The sequence below is a fragment of the Argentina anserina genome, chromosome 5, assembly GCF_933775445.1.
Source record: "Argentina anserina chromosome 5, drPotAnse1.1, whole genome shotgun sequence".
Classification (NCBI taxonomy): domain Eukaryota; kingdom Viridiplantae; phylum Streptophyta; class Magnoliopsida; order Rosales; family Rosaceae; genus Argentina; species Argentina anserina.
This window is the reverse complement of record NC_065876.1, coordinates 803,724-824,180: the sequence shown is the minus strand read 5'-3', so window position 1 is coordinate 824,180 and position 20,457 is coordinate 803,724. Positions and strand designations below refer to the sequence as shown.

Here is a 20,457-nt window from a genome sequence, read left to right as displayed (position 1 = left end):
CACACATACTCGCTACACCACCTATTTCAATTCACATTCTAATAATTTTACAAAATACACCACATAAATACCCTTGAATTTAAAAAAAATCACAAAATAACTCATTATTTAGCTATACAAGGCTACTTTTTAGTGTGATTAGTATATTAATATATATATATATATATTGCTATCTTATGAGTGTTCATATTAATTCTTATTTATTCTTACGAACTATTATAGATCACATTTGTTCTTTTCAAATTCTTTAGTCATAAAAATGATAAACAAATTGAAGAATATGTATATATATATATATATATATATATATAAGAAAGAGATGAATTGGTTGTTTGAAGAAGATGAATATTTTTTTTCTTTTTTTAAATGTATGAAGATAAAATTTAATAAAATAAAAAAATCATAATTTGTTTTCATGAATTACATTTGTTTGGAACTAAAAATATAAATGATCTCTTTTTTTTTTCAGTGAAAGGAATGAATTGAGTTTGTATCACCCACTTAATTTTCCATCAAAATATATATTAATTTAAAGTTTTCTATAAATTTTTAAATTTTTTAAATTTATTGTTACCAAAAATAAATCCTTCTCTATTTTGATAATTTAATTTGTATTTGATTTTTTGAATTATTACATATATTTATTTTAGTTATTTAACATACATGCAAAATCTTAATTGAATTATCAAATAATAGGTGTATTAAAAATTTATGGGTGTGTATTTAGAACTTCTCTTTTTAATTTCATATATTATTGAGAAAAGAAGTCGGTATATAAGCTGCAACTAGCTTGGTACACATTTTCACAGCATTTTTCATAGAGTGAAACAAAACAAAACAAAAACAAAAAGTAAAAACACAATGCAAGAAGAAAAGAAATTCATCAAGATTGCATAAAACAAAAATCGCCAAACTACCGAGCTTCCGCACATGTTAGGGAGGCCTGTACAAATATTAAACCAATCATAACAAACATAGATGGAATAGGCTGATAAACGATCGTACAATTAAGTAAAAGCCCAGCAATGGGTGAATCAAAATGAAGACTAATTTACACCCGTAAATGAAAAATGACACCCTACCCAGCAACGGTCCAGAGTACATGGGCATCCGCAACAGTACATGACTGATGATCAAATCTAAAAACCGTGTAGCGTACTATTACGATCAAATGCATCTCAAAGATTTGAAGCCCATCATGCTGCCAGTCCTACTCACCCAGCTCTGCCTGTGTGAACAAACATGGACGATAATTAAATTCAAATTTCTTCTACCAGATGTACAAAAAAAAAAATACCGCAAATTATATTATCCCAAATTCTAATTTGAGGCTTACGTCACACTCAGGCTCACACAGAGATGGAACATCTGTTTCCTGATGTAGGCACCCAAAAAATAAGCAAACCTCCTTGACAGGCAGACTCAGAATTTAAAAAGCAAGGAGTTGTGGTGTGAATACTCCTGAAACTACTCTATCTGATGGTCATTTTGGTACATGGCTTTAAGTACAAATGGTCAAAAATTATAATGGGTTGAAACATGATAAATATAATTCAGTAACACAACTTGAAGGATGCTTTGAAAATAGAAATAAAATAAAATCTATGGACTTTAAGCTATCTAGGCATTACAACACACAATAATACAGAAGGGAGATGCACAAAAGATACAAAATTATAGGTCCACTAAGTAACCGGTATGAAATGACAAACATTTTAACAGACTTGCCTTCATACCAAAATTGTTTAAGATCTTAGTTTGTCGAGGATTGTTTACTTTTCTTTGATGGAGCATCAATTACTTTTCCCACAGCAATAGTTTTACCTGCATAATGAAGAAACATGTCGGCCCAAAACCATATCATACCCAAATCATTGTGTACAAAATTTACAGGGCAAGGGCAAGTCAGTTACCTTCAGTACGAAGGGTAAACCTCCCAAGTTGGGGAAAAGTGGCAAACTTCTCCGCACATATCATGTTAGTCACCTGCAAGACAAAATATTCACATGAGTAATAGACTAAAATAAGTATAACAGACCGCATGACTACTTGCACAAAATCAATTAAAGAAGAAGAAACCAACCCATCATTTCCATTTTTTCCAACTGGAAACCAATTTTTCCAACTGGAATGGATAACAACATCATGTGAATGAGATGGGGGTGAAGGACCAAATTATCACATGAGTAATAGAGTAAAGTATAACAGACTGCATGACTACTTGCACAAAGTTACTTAATTAGGGATGGAGGACCATATATTCACATGAGTAATAAAGTAAAATAAGTATAAAAAATCACATGACTACTTGCAAAAAATTTATTAATTAAACACAAGGACCTAACCCATCATTTCCATTTTTTCCAACTGGAAACCAATTTTTTCCACTTGAATGGAAAATCACATCATGTGAATGAGATAGGGGTGTGAATGGAAAATAGCATCATATGAATGAGATTGGGGACCTCCAACTTAACAGCATACTATGATGTACCCTCACTTGATATTACATTAGCAACAATTAAGAACAAACCTGAATCCGGCATTTTATCACAGCACCATTCTTCACAAAAAGAGGCTTCTTCTTTTTCGGTTTCTTAGTCTTCATATCAATTTCCTCTATCAGCTCTACAATCTCACATTCCTCGACAACGGAGTGAATATGCAAGACAGCTTTGTATCCAGGTGTAAAGATTGCCTAAAAGAAAGAACATATGTACAAGTGTTCATTAACCAATCTAGAAAAAGAAACACAAGAAATTTGTTTACTGGAGGAGAATTTAATGAGGCAATAAAGAGAGGTTGGCATGAATACATTTTCCAGCAACTCAAGGATCTGCAATTGCGCATAAAACTCAGTAACAGCAGGTATTGGATTAGCTGCATAAATTAAAATCAAAAGGTTAACTTAATAATAAGGACCAAAGTGACAATTAATCATTTAAGCAGTTTCTCAATTTTTCTCAAATCTCACTCACTTCTCTTTCTCCTAAACATCTCTATTATTTCTCTTCATTGACATAAAGAAACAATCACCATAGTACATTCTACTTACCCGCACTCGACAAGACAAAACCTGCTAGTATGTCCTCGTCATCGATACCTGACAACCTAACGCGAAGATTTTCACCAGGTCCAGCATATTTGACCCTATCTTCATCAATGAATAAAGCAAGAACTTTCACTTGAGCCTGCATACCAATGTACCAGACTTTCATTATAAGTACAGGTATAAAGTAAATTAAAAAAAATGGAACGGAAGAGTCAAGGTACAATAAAGTGGCACCTTATTTGGCATGACAACCAGTGAATCCCCTTCACACACTGAACCCGATTCCACTTTCCCCATAACAGTAGTTCCCATGTCCTTGAACTTATCTATGATCGGCAACCTAAAATGGCATTTAAATTCTATCAACTATATATAAACGTAAAACAAACAGCCATATTTTCTGCAGGTAAATTAAGTGAGAGACTAATCCCATTTGCCGTGGAGATTACTGATACAGTAAGACGAGCAATAAAGACAAGACATCATCATCAATCCCACCATAAACTATTGGCATAATGCCTCTGTCCCGACGCAGGCAGAAAAAGAAAATTTATACAAAGATAATTTGGCCAAAAAAGTTATTTACAGATCGAACACATTAAAGTAGATACTTCTCATAGGAACTTTTCTTAGTTTTAATTCCTATGTTAAAGAAATATGACAGGGAAATAGAGATTGGCATTAAAAATTTCGTCCATTCAGGTGAATTTAAGAATACAGAGAGAGAAAGAGAGAGAGATAATAAAAACCACATATTACCTGAATGGACCTTTAGGGTCTCGTAAAGGAACTTCAATAGCATCAAGGGCTTCAAAAAGGCAGGGGCCATCCCACCATGAACAAATTTCTTTATTTAATCTAGTTTTCATGTTTGTACCCATAAGACCAGATATTGGTAGGAACTGAACATCTGTACAACACAACAAATAATTGAAATCTTCAGCCAACAAGCCATTACTATAAAGTCTTAAAAAATTACCATTATTTATTGCTATGATAGAACAGCAATCAAAATAGAACTTATCTACACAGAAGAGAAAATGTTCCTAAATCCCATATATTACAAAGATGGTGTGATAAATCATCACACATTTACCTTTCTTCACGTTGTAGCCTGATGTCTTGAGAAATGGTACCATCTTCGACTCAATTTCATCATATCTGGTAGAATCGACAGCATAATAAAATGACAATGACATAAGAACAAGTCGCACAAAAAAAGAATTACAAGATGTATTCTCTTTAACAGAGGGTAGAGCACCTTTCTTTTGACCAGTTGACAGTAGGATCATCCATTTTATTCACAACAACAAGCAGTTTGGACACTCCCAATGTTTTTGCAAGTTGAACATGTTCACGGGTTTGTCCACCTCTCTCATACCCTGTCTCAAATTCTCCTTTACGGGCAGATATTACCTAAACAGGGAGATAGTGAGTTAAATACCCAAAATTAACCTCTGCACTAATTGAGCATCATAGAACTAGACTCACCAGTACTCCTATATCAGCCTGAGATGCACCACTGATCATATTTGGTACATAACTTTTGTGACCCTGATCCAAGACATGGACAATCAGATTTCTCTCCCATCAAACAAACCAACCGTACTCATGATTTCAAAAAATACGATGATGAAAATCTTAAAACCAGAAACCAACCCATAAAGCAAATATCAAATTCATAAAAGATGAAGGACAGGAAGCCACACAACCATATTATGGACCTAATTACCAATGAGGGCACCAGTCCTTTATTTTTAATCATAATTTCTCTATTACTGGAAGCAAAAATTAATAGACCTATATGAGAGGTACACATTAATCACTGACCAAAAAAATATTGGCAAATATTGTTTCTGGCCACTGAACAAAGTCACTCTCAATCAATCATGTTGGCTCATTTTCTTAATTTTCTGTTCTGTCAGGGTGGTATGATGCTATTGCGCTGCTGATCATGACCTGGTTTGTTTTTTGAGTCTTACATTTGACAAAACAGTGGTCATATTCACCAGAATGGAATAAGCTAGTTATTGAGCAAATTGGAATATTCAAATGTTATATATGAGAAGAATCATTTATCAAACTAAATCAACCAAGATTCCTAATTGCAGGTTAGCCATATGCTGGTCAAGGCCATCACAGACTTTATCGCATCAAGACAGAGATTGCATTCATACTGGGGTTTAAGAATAAGACACCAGTCGTTGCAAATTCCATGGAATCAGTGTTAGTGGTCAACGCAGATTGAAGTTAACCACTTAACCTCACTTCCAAGTTGGAAGAAACATAGTTATTTATTCTGTTTTGATGTACTTCAGTACCATTAATCAAATCTTTGTTCTGAAAACTAAAGTCACTCACTGGTGCATCCAAAATTGTAAATCGAGTTGTCTCAGTTTCAAAATGTGCTCGTCCAACTTCAACAGTTTTACCCTGCAATAAGATTTCCAACAAGTAGTTAAAGCGAAAACTGGCCACATTAAAGCATCAGTAGGTTGGAAGACAATTTCTATAATCAATGACTTAAATAATACCTTAACCCTCTCTTCTTCATTGGTATCCATGATGTATGCCATATACCTAGCAAATATTAAAAAATCATTGTCAATGATCAGCAAAGAATCCTAGCACTAAATCAGGTGCGTATACCCCAGGTATTCTAATGCAGTTCCAAATTAACTACAGTAAAAAACAAATGGATGGAATTAGTATCAGTCTATATATATTTTCGGCAATCCTATCATAACCTTCAAGCGCATAAAGTTTGTAAAAGTAGATAGAAAGAAATGAAATATAATAACCAGATATTTCTCCCCAACTGCACTTTCAACATACAGCTTCTAGGCTATGCCACCATTTATAGTATTACCATCCACAGATCTAAGAAATTGAAACAGTTGCAAAAAATACCAATATAGCACACTCACCAGCTCTCTCTACTTTTGTCTTTCGCTTCTTTTTCATATTTTTGAATTGTACGATCATCAACCTGACCACTAAGGAAAAGGATTTGACCTCCTGCTGTTGACTTTCCAGCATCTGAAATCAACAAAAAAGCTTATCAATATACATGTTAACCGATAAAAGAATAATGGCAGAACAGTCGCATATAAATTACCATGAGAGAAAATTAAAGCATTCAGAGTATAAGCACTCTGCTATAACACAAGGAGAAAAGGACTGTAAGGGAAAGAAGTACTGCAGCCAAAAAAAACTCCAGTAGAAAATCTGTTAATTCAATCCAATTCAAAAAATGCTTTAATTTTCTGCACCAAGGAAAGAAAAAACCCTGAAATCAGGCTACAACAGTTCAGGTGGCAGCAACAATTACCGCCTTGTTGAGGGCATACAAAAAATGAGTTATGCTGCATAGCCTTTCTCATTATACATGAAGATAAGGACCATTCGGAGATGTTAATTGTAAGATGGTGTGAATCGGGAAATGAGAAGTATAGAGATAAAGATATAAGAAACGGGAGAGGGAGAGGGAGACGGAGAAGCCTCAAGATAAACCGCACGAAACACCACATTACATCTCCAAAGAGGGTTTTAATGGTTTAATGTGTAGCAAGACAGTAATATTTCTGAGTTAAGCTAGTGAATATAATATTAATAAAATAACGGTTTCGATAAAAACAATAATAAATTAAGCAATCAATGAAAATTCGATAACTTACCCACATGGCCAATAAAAACAACATTCAAGTGCCTCTTTTTATTTATTTCCTCCTCATCATGTTGTTCTTCCTTCGCCTTCACTGTAGATTCGAGTCAAATAGAGAAGATAACTTGGATAATGAACAAAAGATTATTATAAATTACAAACAAAACGCACATGAATACAGAGCACAAAATAATAATAACAAAGATATAAATCATAGCTACAAAGTACCTTTTGGCTCATGGGCCAAGTGCTCAGCAGAATCTGCAAGAACCGAATCTGATATCAGTCCAACAGTAGAAAATAATGAAATAAATTGTATATGTATGCTAGGCGCTAGTACGCATAGGAAACTTGGGTATGTGTCAGTGAGCAAGTAACCAGAGTTAGGCTTTCTTAAAAATACAAAAAGACAAACCATAGCAGGAAAAGAGCAATTGTGGGGATAACAGGTTGATACTACCAAAGATACAACCAACCTTCCTCCAACATATCAAACACAGACATCCCCATAACAACAGTAAAAGAAAACCCATATCCAAGGATACTACCAACCTTCCACCATCTTTTCATCACCTTCATCCATCTTTTCATCACCTTCCTCCATCTTATCCTCAAAATTCTCGACATCCAGATTCGCAGCTTCTGGATTTACATCCCCATTATCTTCTGTTTGATTAAAACAACCCGTTGTCTCACATGTTAAATATAAACCACAAACAAACCGGCATTATCATATACCGTACATTGACATAAATTTAACCCTCTCATAATTACCTGCTGAGTCCAGCTGCAGCGAGCGGATCTCCTCCTCAATATCTACCATTTGGCACAAGTTCATACAGGTAAATTACAATCAATTATTCAATTCGCCACAACCTCAATCCAAAACCCCCGATTTTCACTTATAAAGTTTATCAAAGAGTTCAACATTCGTAATACCAGTAATTCTCCACACAACAGATAAGCAAACAACAATTAAACACGTAAATCAATAACTAACTAAACAGCCAGAGTAGATACACTGTACAGTAAACTTCATACTCGATAACAAACGCAGAGATTACTAGCTCTAGTAAATCATAACTGAACTAATGAAGCTAAGGCGAACTCGTAGTAAAAGCTCGTTGTAAAATAGATGAAATTAATTGAAATTCGATTAGCGCCAACACTAATTAAGCCACGTCAATTCAATCGGAACTAGTAGAAATCAATCGACGATCGTGTTCAACCAAATAGATCTACCGGAGTTTACACACATAAGAGAACTGAATGAAATTAAGAGAAATTGAAATTGAACGAAGCGAAGAAGCAAAGTTGAAGCTTACCCATGGCGAAGAGTTTGGGGGACGATTGTGTACGGAGAGCTAGGGTTTTGATGAGGAAGAAGAAAAGTGGTGAACACTGGTGTCCGTAGAATCTGCTGTTAGCTTAGGGATGGAGTTGTGAGCAATTTGTATGCGTCAGAGTGTCAGACGGTTCCGGCTTGACAAAGAAAAGAGGTATACGGTAGCTACAATACTACTGGGCCCAGATCGTTATCAGTCCACTGTGCTCATTAAAGACTATTGGGTTACATTTGAGAGCCCATTGCAAGATTTCAAGGGGCCCAATAAGAGCAGTGTGTAGCAACGACGAATAAGACCGTGCTCAACCATCGAGGATACAAAGGATGAATTTTCAATCTGAGTTGCTTTGTTTTCAACGTTGATTGAACATATGAAACTAATTATGTGGGCCTAGATACTCGCCACATAGTTTTGTGTACTAGGCTACTAGCCCTACTTGGGTTAGTGGTTGAAAGCTGCCGAACCAAATCTTTATTTCTTTTTATTTGATAAGAGAAATTACAATAAAAACACTTCAACAAACAGTCAGATCGGACGGCTGTTGAGCGCAACAACTGACTAGGTGATCAGCACTCTCATGTTGGGTACTCATATAGTCATATTACACATCCTTAGACAACACTAAGTCTCGTTCACCTGGTCAGTTGGAATATTTGGACAACTAATGTCTGATCTGCCCAATTTCAATCTAATGGTTGAGCTTTAATGAGGTTAATGTGGTTTAAAATGTATTGTTTAATTGTCTCCCTCACAATCTCTTCGTTCTCTTCTTCTCAAGAATCTCATATTTAGTTCATGAAATTTGCCGAAACCCATAGAAGAATGGATGGAGGTGGAAACCCAACACGGAAGCATGTCTTCTCATCATCATATAGTCTTCCTCTCAAAATGCATGTCCTCTCTCTAACCCAGATCCTCCATTTCTTCCACCATGAACCCAGAAAAATCCAAGACGCCATGATTGACTCTCGATTCTCTTAAACTCCGATTACTTCGGTAAATCAGCCCCAATGTCATTTTCTTCTTCAAAGCCTCTGACTTTTCGATCTTGGATTCATTGGTCCCTCCTCTAGATCAACCCGACCTCCATTTCCTTCATTGGGTCATTTTGCATTGTGTGGATGAAAATAACAAGAGGAGAGCGAATTTAATGAATTTGTGAGGAGGACGAATGTCGAAAATGTGGTTTGAGAAAAAAAAATATCATATTTATTCATCTAATTATCAAAGAAGATTTAGTTGATCAATGAATTTTAATTCAAATTAACTCATTATATCTCAATTCTCAATTCAAGAATTGAGATTAGTCATATATGATGATTGTTGTCAAATGTTCATGGTCAGCAAGGTGAACATGATTGTAGACAACACATCTAATATAAGTTGATCTCGGTACAACTTAAAGACAACCCACTCAAACTCCGACCCTCTATAAATATAGACATGTAACATCATGATTCATTCATGCGTATCCAACTTGCGCGACGTCGTCGATCCTCGATAGCAAGGATTTACTTGAATTGGAGTGTGGGCCTTGGCCCAATTCATTAAGGCCGTGAATGGGAAAGTATGGACTGGCCCAGATAACAATGACCGTCCAAACAAGTGAGAAAAAGAGGTCGAGGAAACCGACAAAAGTACACTGCCGGGAGATCTGCCCCTAGATTTTGAGGCCCCATTATCACCATTAGGGCTACGTGGCAGCATCATAGTGTATGATGAACGAGTATGATTCCAAGACTAGTATGCACCTGCGCATATTAGCACAACAGTCGCGCACACCGAAAGAAAAAAACATGGCCGAACTAAAGTGCGCCCGGCGTGGTTAGACCCACCCGTCTGAGCTGTATAGTCACATCAACGTCGCTTTTGTCTAATCTAAGGGGAAATCTTAATTCAACAACTACCATTCATTTACGCCGTACTATATGTGATCGTGCGCCACGTGTGCACGTCTCCCACCAAACTTTTTTCCCACCTTCTCTCGTTTTCTTTCTTATTTACTCCCGCCATTTTTATCACTGTATCAATTTGTCACGATATCTCGTGTAAGTGGGCTAATTTACCATTTTCTTTTACCGTCGAACTCGAAATCTACCTCTGGCTGGTGGGAAACTTAAATTAAAGGAGGGACGATAAATTGAAGGTGGGTGTTCATTATCATCGAGTATCGTGATGGAAATAAACAAGGCACGTGATTATGTGCAGGGAATCTTAATTATAGAGAACGGTGAAGAAGAGACGAAAGGGCGGTTCCCAAGACTCTTGCTTTGCCCACCCATCCACATCCCCACCATTACTAATTGTTGCTCTCCTAAACCACTATATAACTAAGCCCCTCCACCACGTTGTATCCATCGTTCTCATCCTTCAAACCACTGCTACTGCTGGTTACTCTTCATCCACATCCTTCTCGCTCGTCTGTCTCGGCTTTACAAGATATACTGCTCTTTTACATAGCATGTTTGAAGGTTGGGTTTAATTTGTTTACTTTACCTAGTTTATTCATAGTTTTCTTGCTCTCGTTCTTCCTCTCTAGGGTTTTGCTGGAAAACCCAACCAAGGTTTTGAAGTTTATCCTGATAACGGTTTTGACTTTTGAGCTGTTTTGTTAGCAAACAGAGGTTCTGTTTCTTGAGCTATTTTGGTGTTGTGAGCAACTGGTGTTAGGGTTTTAGCTAGGGTTACGGAGGGGAGCTCCTTTAAGTCCAATAGAAGATGTTGCTGGGTTGATTGAGCTGCTGAACTATGTATCCCACACTTCTATCTCTAATTTTTTTGACAAAGATGATAGGCTTGTGGCTTGCATATCTCAGGAGCTGCATTACCTGAGTTGCATCATGTTTTGGATTGAAGGGAGCTCTACACCATGGCTTATCTGCCTCCTATCTCGATCTATGTAACTATCTTTCTAGCCAGTATAGTAAGTTTCGTCAGATCTATCAGTTTTCTTCTGGCCACCGAAAGGCGTCTAACTCCGACCGTGAACGACCAGTTGCTATATACTAATCGTTGTAATATTATCATCTATTATCTTGTAAGTTTTTGTTTTCTACGGTGCTTTACTTTGCTTTGATTGCAGATCTAGAGTAACTTTCCCATCTCTCTGCAGAAGATAAGCTCCCAGATAGTAGTCTTCTTCTGGTAGCGACTGTCCATCCATATGCAGTGATCTGGCGATTTAAGATCTTCAATGGCAGATTCTTGGTGTTAGATCTTTAATATTAGTTGGTGTCAGATCTTTTTCCTGGATGACTAATTAAGTTTAGATTTTCAATCCATTTGTAATATTTAATGGCTACGTAGACCTTTTACTTGGTTGATGTTAAACGTATTGGAAAGTCGTTGTCTATTTCTCCATCATGATGTTGATTTGCGTAAATTCTTTATGCAAGTAGTTTTTTTTAACAGTGTAATGGGCTGCCAATGTATGTACCCTAAAACCCTAAACCATTTGGACTCAGACTCCGTTCTTGGAATCCCAATAAACGTAGCTCCTACTGGAATATGCAACTCCTTTACCAAGATTAAGTAACCAAAATGAACATATTCATGAAAACGAGCAAGGATATCAGTGAAATGAAAGGAAGGAGTTTACCTGAACCAACACCAGATGTTAATGTGAGAGTAACCAATCTCCCCCCTGCTGTTTCTTTTTGGAATACTCGAAGAGTTGCAAGCCCAAGTTGAATGTCTGCTATGCCAAGATCATCTTCTTAATCTTGAAGTTCAAAAAAATTCTCCATTATATATATATGAGCAGAATTAAAACAGCAGAAAATCACGACTCTTACTTAGAGGTTCTTTTAGTACTTACTGTTTCTACCGCCAAAATTTCCTCTCGATCATGAGGAATCAGAAATGTCAGATATGCTTTGGTATGTTCTTTTAGTGAGACGTTCTGCCATGTTAGGACTTAACTTGGATGTGCCTGTAAATAACTTCCTCGAGTTATTTGAAAGCAACATACGTTACTAAATAACTGCTTCACAGCTTCCTACTGAGATGTTGCAATTTCATCCCCATAGTGTGGTGGAAGCTCTTGTTCACTTGTGTTATCTCTTATTCTCACTTTCGCAATAGAACCAGTCCCAAATCCTTCTTGATATTGGATCCATACCAGTATGCAGATTATAAACCAAGGCATGTAAGTGATGTAACCAAAGAAAATAAGATGAATAACTAAAGGGATAAGTTGCAATGTCGTTACCTGTTCATCCAGGATAACTAACTTCGGATCACCAATAAAGGCTATTGCAACACAGGCGACGCTTCATTCCTCCACTGTAACTACCAGCTCTCATTTTGGCTGCATCAGTAAGTTTCACCTCTTCGAGTGACTTCGTAGTAGCATACATTTGAAAAGCATTATTCATCTCTTACATGACGAATTAGTAGTTTTTTTTTTCTCAAAGCAGATGAGCATGAAATGATTTTGACAACCAAATCTATTACCAACTCTAAATTCTAGTAGGTTTATCAAAACCTGCTCAAAATACTCTGGCACTGGCACTTAACGATTTAATTGATGCTGCAGGTAGTCCTTTGATGCTAGCGAAGATGTTGAGATGCTCTTGCCCGGACAATCCATCCCATAAAATATCAAACTATGGATAGAGATAATAAACAGGCAAATTTAAGTTACAAAATAACAAAGAAGGTTGCACTTAGGTAGAAAAATAAGTACATAGCATATTTTTTGCTTTGAGAGAGATAGAGAGACACCTGTGGACAAACTCCTATCATTTTTCGAATGTTTGACATGCCAACGGAGCTTCGGGCAGAATGTCCATAGATCAAGGCTGTTATTGAGGCAGAACACTATTTTATGATCTCCATATTGACATTATTACATAAATTTGTAATCAATGAATTTGATGGAACAAGGGTACTATTACCATCTCCTCCAGTTATTGGTGTGATGCCAGTTAAACAATTAATTGCTGTGGTTTTCCCAGCTCCATTGGGTCCGAGTAGCCAAAATAGCTGATCCTTTGCAAAGTTGACCCATAAGCCCTAAACATTGTTCAAAGATAACATAGTTACTGAAACATAACACTGCACCAGCATTATTTTAGAATTGAAGCGGGCAATGCCTAAGCCACTGCATCATGGATGATGATTAATCAATCATATGCTAAGAACTGGTAAGTGAAACATATGCAGGGCATCTGCATTATGTACTGAAAAGTTTTAGTAGTGCCTAACCCAAAAGGAATATTCATTGTGTAAATTATGTAGTTCGACTATGATCACTATATTACAAGATTTCCTCCACACAAACCATATATATATATATATATATATATGGCTCTTCAAGTGCGGACGTCCCGATTCCGGACGGCAGGCCGCAACGACGCGGCAGATCAGCACAACTACACTACCAACCTCCCAGGCGATCCGGTCAGTGCCGGCCAGAGCTCCATCGGCGACCCACGGCGGCCAGAAATTTCACGATTTCAGCCGCCATGGGTCGCCGATTGAGCTCTGACTGGCACAGACTAGATCGCCGAGAGATGAGGAGTACGGCTGTCGTGATCCTTCCCGTCGTTGCAACCTGCCGTCGCCGGAATCGGCGAATCCATACCTTGAGATGCTTTTTATTGCATATAACATGGACAAAGTTACTTCATCTGCAAGTGGAAAAAGTCCTCTATGTTTCTTGCAAAACTGCTTTGGAAAGAAGAAACAACTTTCCTCACATCTTCAGACTAGGACACCTAGTGCAGAGAGGCAGGGATCTACAGTTTCTATCCAGATGGACAAACCTGATGTTACACGAGGTAAATGTCTTATTTGAATCTTCTTGTCACTCATTTGAATCAAAATGAATAATGTATGCTGCTTTCCAATTACAATCGCATGCTCAATTAATTTGCAGAGGGAGAAGGTTGAGAGTTTGCTACTGAATATAGATAAAACAAGTCACGCGATCATTTGCCATGACATGAGAAAAGTTTATCCAGGAAGAGATGGTAACCCTGAGAAGTTTGCAGTGAAAGGATTGTCTCTCGCTTTGCCACGAGGGGAATGCTTTGGCATGCTTGGTTCCAATGGTGCAGGGAAGACCTCTTTTATTAGCATGGTAAAGTACTACATCAGTTGTTCAATGACTAGTTACCGCTATCTAGTAGTTGCATTTAACCTCTGATTTCTATTGACATGCAGATGATTGGTCTGACAAAACCAAGCTCTGGTGCAGCATATGTTCATGGTATGGACATTCGGATTCAAATGGATGAAATATATACCAGCATAGGCGTTTGTTCACAGCATGAGTAAGCTAGCCAATACTGCAATCAACTAAGATATTACTTTTTGGTAACATTCCTTTAATTACTTGAAACTAGTTTCATGTTTATTTTGTAGCTTACTATGGGAGACCCTGACCGGAAGGGAGCATTTGCTGTTTTATGGCAGACTTAAGAATCTCAAAGGTTCTGCCTTAACAGAAGTAAGCCATGCATCCTGTACATGTATTCTAACTCAATTCGTACAAAGATATATATATTGGCATTGTAAAGTGTTAATTATCACATCTTGAGCTTAATATGTTTACACTGATCAGGCTGTGGAAGAGTCGTTGAAGAGTGTGAATCTGTTCAATGGTGGAGTTGCTGACAAACAGGCTGGGAAATATAGTGGAGGTATGAAGAGGAGACTTAGCGTCGCAATTTCACTCATAGGAGATCCAAAGGTTGACCAACATGCTGCTCTAACTCTGAAGTTTGACTACCCTGATCTCTAACTACTTTACTGTGAAATTTCTTGTGCAGGTGGCCTACATGGATGAGCCTAGTAGTGGATTCGACCCAGCTTCAAGAAAAAATTTATGGAACGTTGTAAAAGCTGCAAAACAGGACCGAGCAATCATCTTAACCAGTTCTGTCCTCCCTCTCTTCCAATCTTATATAGTATTCACTGTGAATTTACAATGAGGTAAGACCTATGTTGTTATATACACTTACAAAGCAAGTTTGTCTGCATATGATGTTCAGGTCACTCCATGGAAGAGGCAGAAGCCCTTTGTGATCGACTAGTAATTTTCGTAGATGGCAGTGTATTGGAAATCCGAAAGAGGTACATCGAATTTGATAGTATAGCTTTTGACTACAATACAGTGCAACTTTTAAGATCTCAACTCATTTTCACATCCTCCTTCACTCACTGCAGCTGAAGGCTAGATATGGAGGATTGTATATCTTCACAATGACCACAAGTGGTGATCATGAGGAAGTGGAGAAGATGGTTCGGACATTGTCACCCAATGCCAACAAGGTATACCGACTCTCGGGGACACAGAAGTTTGGGTTGCCGGAAAATGAGGTCACCATCGCCGGTGTTTTCCGAGCCGTGGAGGCTGCAAAGAGACGATTTCAGGTGTTCGCATGGGGTCTCATCGATACTACTTTGGAGGATGTCTTCATCAAGGTTGCTACAACTGCGCAAACATCATTGATATAGAATCCAGGTTAAGCTCGATTGTAGACGCAATTTGCACCAAAAACCCCGACCTTTGTGGTGATGGCTCTCTGTGACTATAAGAATGAATCGATGCGTTTAGATTGTATCTTATTTCAGTAACTCGTCCTCCTTAACTACTGAGATGTGAACAAAAGCACTACATTTCATATAACGTGCGTTGTGCAACCATATTATGATTCCTCTCTAAATCATGGCTTGGTACAAGGCTTCTACACCAATACAAAATCCACTTAGCTCAAGTCTTGGGAACGATTTACTCAAATCGAGCTCTACTCGTTATGATCATTACAGAAAAATTCAGATATATCATCAAATTATACGGATTCCAACTGGAATAACTAGGAAAAGCTCCAACTGACCCATTATCAGCCAATAATCCAGAAAGATGTATCCTTTGCAGCTGCGTGAATCAAAGCAAACATTAGCTTGTTTCCCACTTCCAGGTGCTCATGCACATTCTGTTTACAAATCCAATGGTTAAAGAAGGCCATCAGACTGTAATTTCATCACAGCAGCACCCCAAACTTGTCTTAACTTCTACTGCATCATTTAAGACACAAGTCACTTAAATAAACTCTGATCATTATAGCAGCTTGGTACTCTAACTCATACGAAGCATATAGTGAGTAATTAAAACTCATCACAAGATTTCAAATGCGCAAAGGCCAACTTTCAATATTAAAAACCTTTCATAAATTTTACTCTTATCTGTATTTCTGAGATCATAAAAAAAAAAAAACCTTAAATAGAAACACAAAAGTCGTTAGGTGATAACAAAAAACCAATTCCTAGACATTGTGGATCCTGGGAGACCTTTTTCAAACTACGTAAAAGTTAATCATTATATCTGCAATGAATGAGCCACAACAATGTAGCACAAAGGCATGACCGAGACATCTACCATAAATTGCATGAGCATTGTCATCTACTCACAAAACTAGGATAATCATTAACAATATCACAGTACAGCACAACTTATGAATATGTAGTGCTGTTTTCCCAATGGCTTGCCTAAGGAAAGAAATGAAACAGAATGAATCAAATTTTCAAGATTTGGAAACCAAACTTGTAAGGCTGATAAATGGACAGATCCATTGACTGGGACGTGCAAACTATCAATGCTTCAAAATTACATTTAAAAACCAAAGGAGAAAAATGAAGGAGAGAATTCTAACATAGAATGAAGAAACATATTATTACACGTTTACATGTCATTTCCAAACCTTATGTAGGCAACAATAAAAATAACAACACCGAATTCTTTAAAGAAAATCAAAATGTTATCTTAGCAGCAAAAGCATACCTACTCATTCAGAATTCAATTGGCCATTCTCCATTGGTTTTAAGTCCCAGCCTCTGGAATCAGAATTTAATAATTAGTGGTGAAACTAGTGAATTCAAGAGTATATAATACCCCGGAAAGTAAAAGGAGGAGTTGTATAAAAAAAAAAGAGTAAAAGGAGGAGTACCTCTCCGCTGCTTCCTTTTTGAGTTCATCTATGTAATTCTCAATCTTAGCACATGCTGCTTGGATTTCTATGTTCTTCAGAGAAAGTTCCCTCCATTGCGCAGACAAAGCATTAAGCTCATATGCAGTGTTTTGCTGCTCAACAATGAAGACAAACACACCAATTAAACTACAAGAAAGCATCTAAAACAAATAAGGGATGGTCAGAAAGGAAGTCAAATCACCTGATGTTCTTTCCTCTCACGATTCACGGTTCCAATCATTTGGGAGCTTTCATGAGCCAATTTCTGCAACCTGCACAGATCAATGCAGTTGTAAAACAAGAGCATGCACATGATATTAAGTACTATCAACTGCACTTCCCACTAAAACTAATTTGTTTGCACATAAGAAGCTAAACTTCAATATGTCATAAGGAAGTAAGTAACACACTCTCATTTTAAGAATACTCATGATCTAGGTAACAAAGAGAATACCAATCCTAAACAAATATAATAATCATCTCAACCTAGAACTCCGATTTCGTATACGAAAACTGGTAAACAAACCTTGACTGAAGCGATTGCAATACATTGTTGTACCGAATCCAGGCATCAGGGCCATACTTATCCATCAGCTCCAAATTCTCCAACCTGAAACCCGGTCATTCAGTCGATCACAATTCAACTCACACACATATAGATACACAATCAAAGGCATTCGTATCGATATGCACCGAGCTCAGATTTTGAAATACCTTACGACATTGTGCTGCGAATAGCACTGAGCTTTCTGCAGAGCCAGTCTCCAAGAAGCTTCATCACTCCTCCTCGGCATCTCCGCTTTATCTCTGGAGAAATCAAGCACCACCGGCGGCTTTGAGGCCCTCACGCGGTCGTACTCTCTCGCCAGAACTGGATTATTCTGAATCCAATTCAAATTTTCACTCTCCATTTCATCCGCAGATATTTTCAAAACCCTAAGTTGAAACTTGAAACCCTAGCGAGGTTACTGACCTTGAAATCGGGCTTGGCGAGCGGCGGCAAGTCTTTGAGGAAGTCGGCGGGCTTCTTGGCGCTGCGACGGAGCTCTTCCTCCACCATGAGGTCGACCTCGTTCTTGACGGCGGCGCTGGAGTAGTAGTCTTCGTCGATGTAGGGTAATGCGTCGATGATCTCGGCGTTGGTTAAGGGGCCCGGCCATGATGGACCTTGCGGCGGAGCTTCTAACATTAAGATTTCGGTGCTGGCGGCGGCGGTGGCGTTCGCCATTGTTGTGAGCTGTGTGGGAGTGTCCGATAGATCCCCAATACTTTTTGAGAGAGAGGGAAAGTGGTGAACCCGACCCGTTCTACTATTTCTTATAATATCGGACTTAAAATAAGGCCCAAGTACGATATCTCTCTTTTCTCTTGTATGCAACTCAAGGCCCAAACAAACGCAACCTAGTAGTGTACAGTGTACGTCTGAGGTCAGTAGCTATTACTAAGAAAAGGCCCATATTCATCATCCGGCACAAGGTTTATTTTACAGAATTACATATAAGTCCAAATGGACCACCCCTTTTTTTATAAAGAAGGGCACCCAATAAGATTTTCTCAAATAAGGACACAACAATTCAATATGGCTTAATGTTTGGACATTGAAAACCATTATATTTAATAAATGTCATTAGACCAAAAAGTCATCACCCTAAAGGTCTCATACGACTTCTGACCGGCTCCGGTGAGGTTCTGGCCTCTAGTGATGTCATAAAAGATGTTGTCACATGCACCAAAAGGTATTACCACCGGCAGTAAAAGATACTGAGATGAGATTTCCGACAACCTCCAACGAGATTTTAAAAACTATTAATAAGCCATATAAATGCTACTAGCGAGCAAAACAAAAGTTACTATGAATGTCTACCAAAGTTACTATTAATGAAAAACAAAGCTACTACCAAGCGAATCAAAAGGCTACTAGTTAGAATTGTCTTCAAAAACTACTACCAATGACAAATAAAGCTACTACTGTATAAAGCTATAGCTACTATTACCATCATCAAAAACTACTACTAATGGAAAACAATTCTACTACCAACAACAACAAAGATACTATCATAAGCAATAAAACATATACTATCTCAACAATGCTCCGAAAAGATACTATCTCAACAAGGTCCATGATGAAGTAATTTTGTTTGACAGATTTTTAAGTTTTTTTTATACAATTTTCCTTGATGAGTTTGATCTTCGTCCATGATTTTTTGAGCCGCAAACTGCCTGTCAATTTGACCTGTTTATTTCGTGGTGGAATGATAAGTTTGTGGAGGAGTTTACATAATTGGTAAAGAATTTACAGTTATAACTATCAGTAGATGGAAGTGAAATTTATAATAATGGTTGAAAGTTTAAAGTTGTTGAGACATGCAAGCTTATGGATGACTATGAACTTATAACTATCGAATGACGGTTAGTCAATAGGTGAATGAAAAAAATCAAATTCACCGGTCTATTTTTAGGTTGCTTAAATAGTTAAATTAGTGGAAATAATTAGCGCAGTAAAATTTAGCAGTCATATTTAGTACGATTCAGTCAAAATTTGGAAACTTCTTCTAAACTAAGTAAGTCGATCAAACTTTTCTTTGACTAATCACCGATGCTAATGCATTCTTCTATGTTTTCTGACCATGCAATAATGCTACTAATTTGCTCATTCACAATTACTGGCATTTCCGGTTAAGCTAAGATGATTGGTTTTCAGTGTCCCTTATGTGTTGGTTGTTGTCAACCTAGGCTAAACAATGAAGCCGAAATCATTGGAGGCCGCTCCATTACATAAAATATGAGATTGAATTTGCTCTGATGATGAACTAGGTATAATTACTTAACAAATAACGTTTATATAAATAACATTTATCCAATCATAAAAGTGTAAACATTCATAATAACATATGCTTTGTCATATCTAGTTGGTTTCTCCAACATCTCACAAGTGGCAACACAACTTATTGATATAAATACAAACTTGTGAACTTGGGAGAGAATGGTTTTAGCTATAGGCAACCAAACTAGTGATTGTACTGGTAAACCATTTTCATACAGCTTTCATAAACTTTCAGCACTCTCTTAGGTGATACCAGTCATGGCAACTAAGCCTCTCCTTATGCACAAGTCATTTCCAAACAGATTAAAGACTACTATTGCTTGTACGTAGGCCACATTTCAATATTTAATGTAACTTTCATCAGTTTCTTGAATTTTCTCACTCTTATGTGCAACACCAAGTCACAACATGTGCTAGCAGAGGTTTTTCATGGCCTCAAAACGCCTTGTTCTTGTAGAGCTTGATAGTAAATTTGATTCCAAGTCGATGAATTAATGAATGAGTTAAGCTAAGCTAAGCACTGGAGTAGCTTTTGGAGCAGAGATGGAATTAAGCTATGAAGTTTTCTATCATTGATCATAACAAATGGTTTAGAA

The 20,457-nt window shown here is 37.3% G+C and overlaps 4 protein-coding genes across 11 annotated transcripts; 1 reads left to right on the top strand and 3 right to left on the bottom strand.

Annotated features, from left to right (window-relative positions):
* Window positions 1–864: 864 nt before the first annotated feature.
* LOC126794326 (uncharacterized) lies at window positions 865–8,180 on the bottom strand. Of its 5 annotated transcripts, none has more exons than XM_050521002.1 (19): window positions 8,042–8,180; window positions 7,491–7,532; window positions 7,269–7,382; window positions 6,945–6,977; window positions 6,730–6,810; window positions 5,980–6,091; window positions 5,587–5,632; window positions 5,414–5,485; window positions 4,544–4,606; window positions 4,314–4,468; window positions 4,149–4,213; window positions 3,812–3,962; window positions 3,287–3,392; window positions 3,056–3,191; window positions 2,816–2,880; window positions 2,534–2,698; window positions 1,914–1,986; window positions 1,725–1,824; window positions 865–1,224 (listed from the first exon to the last, which is right to left on the bottom strand). In XM_050521002.1, exons 1-18 carry the CDS (start codon window positions 8,043–8,045, stop codon window positions 1,754–1,756), a joined length of 1,554 nt encoding a protein of 517 aa, XP_050376959.1. In that variant the 5' UTR covers window positions 8,046–8,180; the 3' UTR covers window positions 865–1,224; window positions 1,725–1,753. The 5 variants fall into 5 exon arrangements, with proteins under 5 accessions (XP_050376959.1, XP_050376960.1, XP_050376961.1 ...); XM_050521003.1 differs by having other exon boundaries at window positions 1,729–1,824; XM_050521004.1 differs by having other exon boundaries at window positions 865–1,228; window positions 1,737–1,824.
* Window positions 8,181–11,114: 2,934 nt separating this feature from the next.
* On the bottom strand, window positions 11,115–13,488 carry LOC126793845 (ABC transporter A family member 2-like). The gene is given in 11 exon segments (XM_050520477.1): window positions 11,115–11,235; window positions 11,499–11,578; window positions 11,671–11,802; window positions 11,889–11,963; window positions 12,273–12,324; window positions 12,326–12,402; window positions 12,568–12,669; window positions 12,788–12,864; window positions 12,961–13,078; window positions 13,127–13,166; window positions 13,451–13,488. Coding segments are annotated over 11 exon segments (912 nt in total).
* Window positions 13,489–13,655: 167 nt separating this feature from the next.
* Window positions 13,656–15,620, top strand: LOC126795961 (ABC transporter A family member 7-like). The gene is given in 9 exon segments (XM_050522688.1): window positions 13,656–13,845; window positions 13,942–14,147; window positions 14,231–14,340; window positions 14,432–14,516; window positions 14,631–14,759; window positions 14,839–14,944; window positions 15,061–15,117; window positions 15,120–15,142; window positions 15,236–15,620. Coding segments are annotated over 9 exon segments (1,197 nt in total). The 3' UTR covers window positions 15,527–15,620.
* Window positions 15,621–15,644: 24 nt separating this feature from the next.
* LOC126795967 (pre-mRNA-splicing factor SPF27 homolog) lies at window positions 15,645–18,296 on the bottom strand. Of its 4 annotated transcripts, none has more exons than XM_050522699.1 (7): window positions 18,011–18,296; window positions 17,752–17,918; window positions 17,564–17,647; window positions 17,240–17,309; window positions 17,017–17,150; window positions 16,851–16,903; window positions 15,645–16,087 (listed from the first exon to the last, which is right to left on the bottom strand). In XM_050522699.1, exons 1-6 carry the CDS (start codon window positions 18,263–18,265, stop codon window positions 16,855–16,857), a joined length of 759 nt encoding a protein of 252 aa, XP_050378656.1. In that variant the 5' UTR covers window positions 18,266–18,296; the 3' UTR covers window positions 15,645–16,087; window positions 16,851–16,854. The 4 variants fall into 4 exon arrangements, with proteins under 4 accessions (XP_050378656.1, XP_050378657.1, XP_050378655.1 ...); XM_050522700.1 differs by having other exon boundaries at window positions 15,646–15,947; XM_050522698.1 differs by having other exon boundaries at window positions 15,646–16,005; window positions 16,855–16,903.
* Between the last annotated feature and the right edge of the window lie 2,161 nt (window positions 18,297–20,457).